At 38.0% G+C, this 12,208-nt stretch overlaps 1 protein-coding gene across 1 annotated transcript in view; it reads right to left on the bottom strand.

Annotated features, from left to right (window-relative positions):
* The window catches only part of LOC130424227 (inactive tyrosine-protein kinase transmembrane receptor ROR1-like), a 107,754-nt gene that overhangs the window by 25,716 nt on the left and 69,830 nt on the right, over positions 1–12,208 (bottom strand). Inside the window, exons 2-3 of the mRNA XM_056749703.1 lie at positions 4,434–4,505; positions 140–427 (exon numbers count right to left, since the gene is read on the bottom strand). Of these exons, the coding sequence (XP_056605681.1) occupies positions 140–427; positions 4,434–4,505 (360 nt within the window). The remainder of the gene's footprint in view (positions 1–139; positions 428–4,433; positions 4,506–12,208) is intronic.

Genomic DNA, 12,208 nt, shown 5'->3' with positions numbered 1-12,208 from the left:
CTAAATGTCTAAATGTAAATGTAAATTCAACATAACATTGAAGCAACTGTATGAAACAGCATGTTGTAAGCAATCAAAATGCAGATCTGTTTTTCATCCAAGAATAATTATGTAATCATCATAGTATCGTAAAACTCACCAAATTTGACGAACAGAATTCCTGTGGTGGATACCGTGCCATAAGTGCTGGTAGCCACGCATTGAAAGTAGCCTGTGTCTGTGGTGTCCAGGTTCCGAATTCTCAGTCGTGAGCCGTACGAAGTCGGCCTGTAAGAGATACGGCGCGGTTCCTGGACCACGGGGGCATCGTTTTTTAGCCAGCGTACATTGGGCGGTGGGTTCCCTGAAACGTGGCAATGTAACTCAGCGGTCTGACCGAGGGAGGTAGTGATGTTATTCATTGGTGCATCCAGTCTTAAAAAGTGACCTGAAAGGACAAGACAAACAAGTTGAGAGATACTGTATAACGTGGCAAATACATTCTTAATACCCAAAGAGAAGAGAGACCGAATTATGTAAGGGACAGCAAACCTAAAAATTCTGTCATAATTGACTCATATTGTTTTAAACATGTATGCCTCTTTTCCAAAAAAACACAAATATTAGTGACTGTCAGCCCACATTCACCTACTGTATGAAAAAAATAATTTAAAATATACATTTCCCTTCTCGTGTTTAATGAAAGAAGAATCATGTACAGTAGGTCAAAACATTTGCAAACATGCATTTGCAACTACAGACGCTACATATCGTGTGTAACAAACCTCTGAGCCGGTACTTTGGCATTTTTTACATGATATTTAGTGGTTGCCACTTGGTGGTAAATCATTAGTTTGTCTCAACGGAGGTGGATAGCGCCAGAGGGAACGGTAGAATCTTCTGGAAACTTCCGTCTCCAGAAAACCTGTCTTGCCAGGCCTACGGCTATCTTTGATAAGGCGCCAGCATAAACATGACAACCCCCAATATTTCACAAATACTGACAGAGAAATACAAGTGTTTGAAGTGAGCTCCGTAGATCTGACCAGTCAGAGTCTCAATAAGGCCATGGGAGAATAAGTGTATGGAAAAGTTACACAAATGGTGTACTGTATGATCTTAGACTTCGTGGTCACTGACTTAAATCACAAGCAGGGTTATAGTGGACATAAAATGTTGTGTGTGGGTGTATCAGTGAGCACACAAATATTGTGAAACGACTACAGTACAGGGATTCCACTGCAAGTTACTTTGAATAAAAGCATGTGCTACTGTAAATGTATAAAGGTCTCTGAGAAATTCAGCAGTTCCACACATATAATTTTGACCTCTGTAGGCTTCCCCTTGACGTCCTGTTGAGTCATGTGATTGGTTTGGCAGACAGGCTCTGACAGGCTCCTGATGGTATCATGAAAAGCACTACTGGTAGAGCAAAGAGTAAAAATGCACTTTTACTTTCACTCAATGAGAATTAATGGTGTGCATATCATACATACAATCCAAATACCTTTCAATACATACGACTAGAAAGTGTTGAGTAGGGAATTGTGCACTGAACCCGGTTACACAAAAACCCATTATAGTTCTGGTTCTTCTGAATTCCCAATGAATAACTACACTGTCCATTATACCAAATTGAGTTCTCGTTCTCATTTTGGTCTTTTTCACTTCAAATTTAGTGGCATCTTCTCAGAAGAGGTCAAACTGTGGTGCAATGTGAAGAATGTGACTTTGACGAGAGAATTAATAAAAGTATATTGAGTGCCAGTCATGAGTGCGGACCCCCAGGGTTACAGGCTTGGTACGGAGCCGCAGGGCTCACAGCTGTGCATGTATATCCACAATATTACTCAAGTTAAGGTGGGGGTTGAATTCCTTTGACAACCATTCTGCTCTCAAAAACTCCAGCGCTGTTTCAACTATACCCGACAGCAGTGTTCAGCAAACTCTGTCTAGAGTTACCAGGTAGATTTGAGGGGATTTTGTTGATTGATGTCATTAATAGGAAAACAAGGAACAGATCTGAGCTAGAAATGATGGTTAACCCAGGACCGAACCTGCGATCTCTTAAAATCATTTATATGATTTTGAATGTGAATGTATTTGTATGGGTATGTATACAATGGGTACACACCAATGAATATACACTATTTTTTGTTTAATCTTGTCGATTCACACCTCCTCCTCATTTCTATCTCCCCTACTCTTCTCCTACCAACTCCCTCTCTCATTCCAGACAAGTCTCGTCTGGGGGCGGCTGAGGGGGAAAGATCTTCTTTCCCATGGTGGAGATCTTCTTTATCCCTCCATCTTAATTTCCTCCATCCAAACATCAGCTCTCTTAAAATAATACACAAGAAATGGAACTGAAAGAAGCATATAACCACAGGGGGATCAGTTCCTACCCACAATGCATCTGCCTGACGAGCCTAATCTTTTGGACACTTCCACTTCCTTCTTATGCTGTAAGGATGTGGTGACTGGTTTTGAACGCCAGCCAGATGGAACCAACCGCACACAGACCCCCACACACATGTAATTCAGGTGTTTATTGATCAAATTTCTGCAGATGATTTGAAGCACTAATCTGACAATTTGAAGTTACATGTGGACAATAGTGTCCATTGTTGCCAGCAGAGTTGTGTTTGGACGGCAGGATCTCTGTTTACTTTGTTGATATCTCGGAAAATGATGTTCATGTCTATCATATGTGTCTGCTATGTATCACAGAGAATCTCAAAGTAGACTATTGATCACAACTGACGCCAACAAGCTGCTAAAAACTAACAATGTGATATTCCAATAAACATTAAATATACAGTGTACACAAATATTGAGAAACACTCTGTTTTTAATTGACCGATCTATTGTTTTCAGTACGATCAAACATCACAATGCATTGTGGGATTGCCCTCAAAGTGATAATTCACACAAAACTAAAAAGTCTGTCATCATTTACTCACCCTCATGTCATTTGAAACCTGTATGACTTCCTTCCTTCCGCAGAAGACAAAAGAAAACATTTTGAAGAATCCTGTTAACTGGCACCCATTCACTTGCATTGGTTTTGTGGCCATACAATAGAAGTGAATGGGGGCCAGTGCTGTTCGGTTACTAACTTTCTTCAAAATATCTTTTTTGTGTTCTGTGTTAGATAAGAAGTCATAAAGGTTTGAAATGACAAAAGGGTGAGTAAATAATGACAGAATTTTTATTTTGGGGTGAAATAACACTTTAATATGATGATGCCTTAAAATGCTTTCCATGTACACCATAAAAACTATAATTTATAATTTAACAGAATTCTTATATTTTTGAAGCATGGTAAACATAAAACTGTAAATGTACAAGCTTGGCATAGAATAATGTGGAAAACATATTTTACTTTATAAAAAATAGCTTTTCATTTTTTGTTGCCTGAGCTACCTGAATCTTAAAGTTTTTTTACAGGATTTTTTTACAATTACGCACTTGACAGACGTTTTTGTCTTTTTTCTACACGTCTTTTGTTTATGTGTGTTCCCTGGGTTTGAACCCATGACATTTGCGTTGGTAGCACAATGCTCTACCAGTTGAGACAGTATGCTCTCTAGGTCTTCCAACAAAGCCAATCTATCACCAGGTTTTTATCTAGTGGTTTCATTATTTTAAACGTCTCTTTGTGTTGTGACCTTAATCATCAAGCCAGCTGCTGGTCAAAAGCAAAGGCCTGTGAGGTTGATGAAAAAGCGGAGAGTAGGGAGAACGATGTTGTGTTGACAGCTGTATTAAAATGCCAAGCAACAAATTCAGAACGAGATTAGAATATGCATCCCAAAGCAATTAGGATAATTTGGAAAAATCACAAAGTGGATTTAATGACTCCAATTCTTTAAATAGATTAATTGCTACCGAGTTTGGTTCGAGACTAGAAAAGCAAATAAAAGACACGGCGAATAAAAGAGGAAGGAGCAGGTTTGGAATGGAGCTGTGCGCTGATGTGATATGTGTTTGTTGATCTTTGTCTTTTTTTTTTTAACAAGGAAGAAAAAAAACTGATGGAAAAGTGAGGTAGTTCGCTATTACAGAAGAACACATTTAAACATAAAACAACTCAATAGCATTGAAAGGTGTTTAGTGATCCTATGGAAAATATTTTTTAGCTCTCTTCACTTTTGTTCCAAATTGCATCTTGACACCACAGACCAGGGATCTAGATGTACCCTGACACCGGAAACCCCGGAATGACGTACCGTCTCAGTCAGTGCAGGACTGAATGATGACATAAGATGACAAGACACATGACATAACTCTGCCATCCGGCAGCTCACATGTTCCTGCTAGCAATGCTGTCTGCTTTGGCAATCAAAACCAACGTTCATCTCCAGACAAAACATTCAGCAATCACAGCCTTTCAGTCACACCACTGCTGATCTAATGCTGTCCCAGAGTCACAGAAAAGAGCTTCAACTCACCTCTTTCAGCTCCGCTGGACATGTTCCAGTTCGATGAGGCCACCACGTTTGGGTCTGAGAGAATCTCTGCATCTGTAGATAAAAAAGGCAAGAAAGAAAATTAAGACATTTAGGACTTGTAAAGCTGTACAACAAAGAATGTTGGCGGTACCATGTTGCAGTGAAGATATCGGTTATAAATTATATTCTAATCTATTCTACAGTATCCTATCCTGAATAGTGAAACAGTAGATTCTAAGTTTATCTTGGCTATTATTACACTAAATCCAGATTCAGTTCACTTTCATGAGAGATATGACACAACACGCTTCAAGAATGTGAAACTGAAGAGATATTCATGTTGCTATTAGCGCTCTGTGTGTCCGAGAGTGTGCAGGTAAACCTGCCTCTAATACACCTAGATTACAGACCTGTTACTGTACAAAGGGCATTTTATTACAGTGTAGCAACACAATATGGGCAAGTGTTGACAGGTCCGGAGTAAGTGATGCTCATCTCACAATGCCCCCCTTTGAGAGAGATTAGGGATATTTTCATCATTTTAGTACAGAGGACAATAAACAATGGGACCGAGGCAGTACAGAAGGCAGAAAAGAGGTGCATGGTGCTCCAGGAATGTATGGCATTAGTTCATTCCAATCCCATCTGTGTGTGCATCTGACAGGAGATAGCACGAGGAGGAGAAAACATTTACTAAAAATGAATGGAAATCATGTCGAGCGACATACATAAATTCAATTAAGAGAGCCAATAAGCTTTTGTGTAAGGAAATCTGTCCAATGCACATTGGATAAACCAGCCTATCTATTTTTAAAGAAAGAAGGCAAACTTATGACATGATGTTCTGTTTTTTGGCATCCAAAGTTACCCACTTTTAGCTATAAATGTAATTGAATTGTGTATTGAGGTAAAACTTTTTGGTTGTAAAACTGAGAGAAACATGTTAGTTAACGGAATAGTTCACCCCAAAATGAAAATTCTGTCATCATTTACCCACCCTCTTGTCATTTCAAACCTGTGCGACTTTCTTTCTTCTGCAGAACACAAAAGAAGATATTTTGAAGAATGTCGGTGTCCGAACAACAGCGGTACCCATTCACTCTTATTGTATTTACACAAAAGCAATGTGGATGCTTTTTTTTAAATATATTATAAAAATAATAGCAACAGGATATAAGAAACATGTTCACATATGCAACTTGGTTTAGTATTTTGGTTTAATCAAATATATTTGCATTATTTATATAAGTAAGCCTTCAACGTCCAATACATTTTGCAGCTACTGTACATCAATAAAACATACATTTGGATATTTCATTATTTTTCTTTTCAAGTTTACAAGACTAAATGATAGTTGCAATGAGATTTTAAAAAGGACTTTGGTACGACCTTCACTTTTGAAAAGTTCGGTCAGCAACGTCGTCTACCAAAGCAAATGCGCATGCACATGTTGTCTGTAGTACATGTGTGCATTAAAGAATCCCTATGTAAAGAAGACGTCTGATAATGGATCACGCAGACTCCCTGTTGACTGGGCTTACAGTGAAGGATAAATCTCCAGTCTGTTGACAGCCTCAGAGCTCTGCTGGAACCATAGTGAGAAAGGGGGGTCTCATTTTTTGTGGACATCTCATTCCACTTACTGCATGAAGCCAAAAACAGAAGGGTGCACTTCCATTTGGGAATGATCATTCCAAAATATTGCATATTTAAAAAGATATAGTAGAACCCGTGCAGTTCCAAAACCTAGTGAGCTACCTAAAGGGGCAATATTTTGAGGCAAAATACTTACAGAAACTGTTTAAATTATGCTACCAGCTAAGAACCTTGTTGAAGCAAAATGTTAAGGCACAATCGCATATCTTCACGGAAAACACAATACCAGAATGCAATGCAAACCTACCAGAATAATTCCAGGACGACAACTTCAAACTCAAGATCTATGTGTGAGAAATTAAGCATAAGCTAAATATTTAATCACTACTATAATCAATTGATTTATTTACCGTTATATGTTTTCGCAAAATGTCTACAATATATTTTACACTGACTCGAACAGAGCTTTAGTGGTTTGATGTAAATAGAGAAATCTGGAAAGTGGCGCAGAAAGAGATAGACAAGCGTCACAGTGTGAGCACAGAGGTGTGATTATGTTAACTGGGTGTTAATTTAATAGTAAATGTGCCTGGTGTTTGAAAACATGTCACAGTAATGAGCTGCTGATTTACACACACACCTGTTAGCACCAGTGATCTCTCTTGCACACACACTTAACATTTTTACTGGGGTAGGAACCAGCAGCTGCATGGGGCATGTGTTTAAACGCCCTTCCAAAACTGACAATGACAACAACTTTAAATGACACTCATTAGTGATGTATCTATAACAGGTCGCTATATTTTGTTCATTACTTATAATGGCGTGACCTTGCACGTGTGTCATCTGTGTCTCTCTTTGTATGAGATTCTGAAAATGCAATACTGTGAAAATGCCATAAATTGTTATTGAGATGTGAAGAAGACTACATGCATACATAAAGTGTCAAATTTAATTGTTGTCAAGTCAATTCCTACTGAAACTTTTTTTAAGCTTTATTTTTGATTTGAGACAAAAAAAAGTGTTTAATAATCGGACAGAAGATTTTGAAGAATGTTGGTAATCGAACATTAGCGGTACCCATTCACTTCTATTGTGTAGACCAAAAACCAGTGCAAGTCAATGGGTACCTTTTTTACCTAAATCTTTTGTGTTCTGAAGAAGAAAGTAAGTCATACAAGTTTGAAATGAAATGTGGGTGAGTAAATGACGACATCATTTTAGGTAATGTAGCACTTCACCAAATTCAACATACGCCAGCAAGTCAAAATCATATTGAATCCTGCAAATGCACACAGTATATCATTTCTCAAAAATCTTTGGTAGGCCTATCTCCAAAACTTTATAAGTTGTCATTAAAAAACTATTTCTGAATCAAGAAAATGAATGGGACTGTTGCTCTCTGTTTTCCGACCACCACTCACCCTAAGAAGGCTCAGGACTAAACCACTTTGCCACAAGGGAAGGGAAAGAGCGAGAGAGCTTGCTCAGGTTGAATTTGCTCAGGCCCCCTGAACATATCAAAACATATGAAATGCATTTTTAGTCCACACCTGCAGACATGACTTTCATTAGCTAATCATGAAATATTTGGCAATTTTGATATTCCCATTCTAATGTTGCCAAACAACAAAGAGCAGTTTTAATTGGGAACATTTGTTAATGATGACATTAAAAGAAAACAGTACGCTTGAAAATCAAGGAAGGCATCTGGTACGGTATTCACAGCTTCAAGAATGTTCTGCTATTTACGGGGAAGGTCATGGGTCATAAAGAACAAACGATTCTGACTGAACTGATTCTGAATCATTCTTAAGCCATTTAACACAGACCCTCCTAGACCATCACATCATCTCAATTAATCAATTTTGATACAAATTATGGAAAAAAATCGATAATGTTTGTATATTCTTTAAATTGACTAAGGAAACTTTAAAAACACTTCAACTGGTTGAACTACATATTTTTATTCTCTCAGCCCATCTTCAAATCCAAAACTTTAATACACTCCACTTGGTTAGTATTAGCATGACATCATCATAAATGTCTGCAAGAACGCTCACAAAGACAGATTTATTGAAAGTTCGGCTGTACTTCAAAAATCACACGGACTTTGAATCACATCTCAGGTTTAATAGTGGAGGACTACAACTTCTCATTCGGAAAGAGACCTGACCTCGAACGATCTGGTTTTGTGTGCATATGGGAAAGAAAACTACAACTGCATTTACAACAACCGTGCAATCAAATATGATTGTATGATTTGTTTCCCAAGTCTGAAATTATGGCTTTTTATGTGGTTCCTATTATGGACGTAAGTCATGTTATACTATAATTAGTCAATGGTTTTCTGCTATGAAAATTTTTAAGAATGCAATAAATTGTGCTGTATTCCAACTATCCCACAAAACACTATCACACTGTGGCAAAGCATATTCACATGAAAATTCCCTCACCATTAACAAAAGAATATACAAATTCCTCTCACAAATGGGCTTAAAAAAATTAAAACAACCCTTACTGTGTAGTCCGAAAATCTGAGACCACTAGCAAAAAAACTTCCTTTACACAAAAAAGCACAAATATCAGGCCTTGTCAAGACTTCTGAAGGGTCTCAAGACACCCTAAGACCCCAGAGGGTTAATGTTGGCTGATAATGACAACAGATTTACTTTAAGTATAAGATACCCTGTAAGCAAACAGTTGGCTGTCTCTTTCTGGGTTTGAACGCTGGCTGGCTGCTTACATGAATTATTAACATAATTGTAGTACGTTGGGCACTTGGATGTAAGTGGAAAATGTAAAGGTGGCTGGGCCAGAGATAATAAAGCAACTTAATGACTGGAGAAAGTAAAGGAAAAGCCAAGGATGACGATTCCGATCATAAACTGAGCTCTAACTCTACGGTTTGTCTTGGCTTGATGTTTCCTTCACTGTCACAACCCTGAAGAAACTACTGAAATAGTGCTGCTTCAGTAAGGAAATCTTATATGCAAGAAGATACATATAAGTAGGAGACAGATATGCAGAACATCTAAGCTTCTTTCACTTTCTCAGGTGTCACCTTCTCTAAAATCAGAGAGGAAGGGAATAACCCCACCTAAATGCACTACAGGGAACAGGAACCAAACCACCACCAAATCCACCGTCCTGTCTCAGGAAACTGAGCTGTAATGTGATAACCCTGTTCAGGCTCCAGGGACCCAGATGGCCTGGTACAAACCAGGCGTAGACAAGCTGGAGACTGGGCAATGAACCAGGGTGAGCGCTGGCCGTGGCCAGTGTAATACAAGGACCTTTCCCATTAGCACAACAAACCCCAGAGCACAACAAATGGTTTTCATGCAGCTCAAAGGTAGTCCTCTCCTCCGGTTAGCAAGACAACAGCCAGGCCCACCGCTGGGCACCCCTCCTGGGAGCTAAAGGGAATGAGCTAGCATTAGCCCCAGGGCGAAAGGACAAAGCTGTTAATAATGGAGAACAGAACTGCTTCAAACGTAACATCTAAGAATCTTAAATGGATTTTCGAGAAACATAGTCCTAAGAGATTTGAGTTACATTGACGTGCAAGTTTATTAAGATGTGAAATAAGATTTAAAATGTAGCTAATAAGAAATCAGCAGTCTCTATTCTGTTGGTATTGTACGCACAACACAATCCAAACTGGGCAAAAATTATATACTAGGATTAAATTAAATGAGTTCGTATTTTGCCATAGAAGGACACAAAATATATTTTTGGAGATTCATATTCATAAGAGACATTTAATGAGAGCATGTTTAATTGTAGCATAACATTGTAGTTGTACATTGCTTTTCTCTGGAAAAGTAGTAAATGCTATCATGCTACGCTAACAAAAAATAGTAATTCGGCTAATTCGATTATTATTCTTAGAATTATGTTATAAAGCATATACTTTATTGTTATACTTCAGTATAGCTTTTTCTACGATTTGTAAATTTTTGCATGCTTCATATCATACAAATTCAGATGAATTAGTTACGAATTCCTGTTTGATCAGTCTGGTACAAAGGATTATCTGGGAAAGCTACTTTGCGATATTAAACAAATTTATATTTTGCTATAGAAGGTGCAAAACGTCAGTTTGGAGATTATTCGTAAATTATCTTTGCTTTTGGAACGGACTACTTTAAATAAACCTATACGATCTGATATAGGAATTTAATTATACATTCCATCATAATATTGAAGTTTTCAAACCACATTGCTTTATCTGGATAAAGAAGTGGTGTAAATGCATTGCAATTATAAAAAGAGCTGAATTAGCGTAACGCTAACGAAAAATGTAGTTCTGTTAAAAGTTGTGAAACTAGGTTAGTTACTCCCCAAACACTGGCACAAAGTCCCTAAAAGGTAGAATTGGTGAGCTTGCATTTTATCCAATTGCTGAACTCTGTTCTATGTTTTCCACATTTTAGCACAGAATGAAACTGATGTGTCAATTTGCTTTCCCAACCACAATAATGTATTATATTTACGCTTAATTTGCTGCTGAAAGAGAACAGTCTGAGCACAGGCTGATGGTGCTATATTAAGACATCCCATACAATCAAGATCAAGAGGAGAGATTAGCATATTCCTAAAAGCCCCCGAACCACTTCAAAGCAGACTCTTCGTTTACATATCGCTCCAATTTCAGCGTTGTTTGGTCAGACGCACAGAACGTCACAAACGCCCTATTGCTTTACCATTTAATGACCCGTGTATTCGTGCAGTGCAATCTCTGGGCATATCGGGTCACGCTGAGATCTCACAGGAACATTTTGAAATGCGCTCTGCCGGTTACCACCTACTGTAGAAGTCATTTGTTTTCCGCTGACAGGCTGGAGAAAAGTATTTCACTGTGCCAGACTGACAACATGCTGAAATCCATCACTGGCGTGGAACAGGATCTGGACACAAACACAATCTCAGGTGAAGAGAGAAAGGCACGTACCATGAAGATCGGTAACTGCTGCGAGAGCCTGTCGGTTTTATAAAAATTCACACACACACCAAAAACAACACACCGAGTTCAAGTCCAAAAATGTTTTGGGATGGATGAGAACCGGAGATCCTCCGGTTAATGCGAGACAATTTGGAATGTCATTACAGTTTAAACATCACGGGAGGCTTCGGGTTTTATCCAAATCCTTGTGATCAGAATTGCCAAATACTTTCCTCGGTTTTTCCTTAAGCCTGATAGAAATAATGAGGAGAGAGTAACGAACAAACCACGCCAGCTGGACGTGAGTCGAGGTGCATCTTAAACCATTTAAAGGCATTGATTGTCTACTGCCTTAGGGATGATTGTGGAAAATTATACAAACCAAAGAAAGTTTTTGTGCGCTACCAGTGATACTTTCAAATTGTCCATCCAAGATCTTCAAGTGCAGGAGTAAAGCGTCTGGCGCTAATCTGTTAGTTTACTGTAAACAAACCTTTTAACAATCAAACAGCAATTTTGTGAAAGTCTGTTGCTCTATTTCCTACTGCAAAAGAAAGCTGATTCTTCAACTACAGTTGATGCTAAAAATGATGTGGAAAATTGACGGAATCCCTTTTTATGCAAATGTAGTATTAAAGCTTTTAAAAAAAGCTGCATTAATGTTGCATTCTTGTACTTGGAGTGTAAAGTTAAGAGATAGTTTACCCAAAAATGAAAATTCTGTCATCATTAACTCGCCTTTAAGTTGTTCCAAACCTGCATACATTTCTTTGTTCTGATGAACAAAAAGAAAGATATTTGAAAGAATGTTTTTTCAACAGGGCAAGAAAAGAGTATTTTCATTTTGGGGTAAATTATTCCTTTAACTTTGGAAAGAATTTAAAGGGATAGTTCACCTAAAAATGGAAATTCGGTCTTGAGTTAATCAACCTCAAGTTGTTCCAAACCTGTAGAAATTGCGTTGTTCTGTTAAACACAAAGAAAGATATTTGGAAGAAGGTTAGCAACTGAGATTTCTGGGGCACTATTGACAACCATTAAAATGATTGTCATAGGTGCCCCAGTACTGTTTATTTTCCTAAATTCTTCAAAATATTTTCTTTTTTGTTCAACAGAACATATTCAGAAATCTCAGTAGATTTTAGTTGCACATATCTGCTAAAACATTATTTTCAAGTGGGTTTTAGGTGCACCACCAAAACCACTAACCCAACCTCACAAGAGTTGTAAT

The sequence above is a fragment of the Triplophysa dalaica genome, chromosome 6 (assembly GCF_015846415.1).
Source record: "Triplophysa dalaica isolate WHDGS20190420 chromosome 6, ASM1584641v1, whole genome shotgun sequence".
Taxonomy (NCBI): Eukaryota; Metazoa; Chordata; class Actinopteri; order Cypriniformes; family Nemacheilidae; genus Triplophysa; species Triplophysa dalaica.
This window is presented reverse-complemented; position numbering and strand designations above follow the sequence as displayed.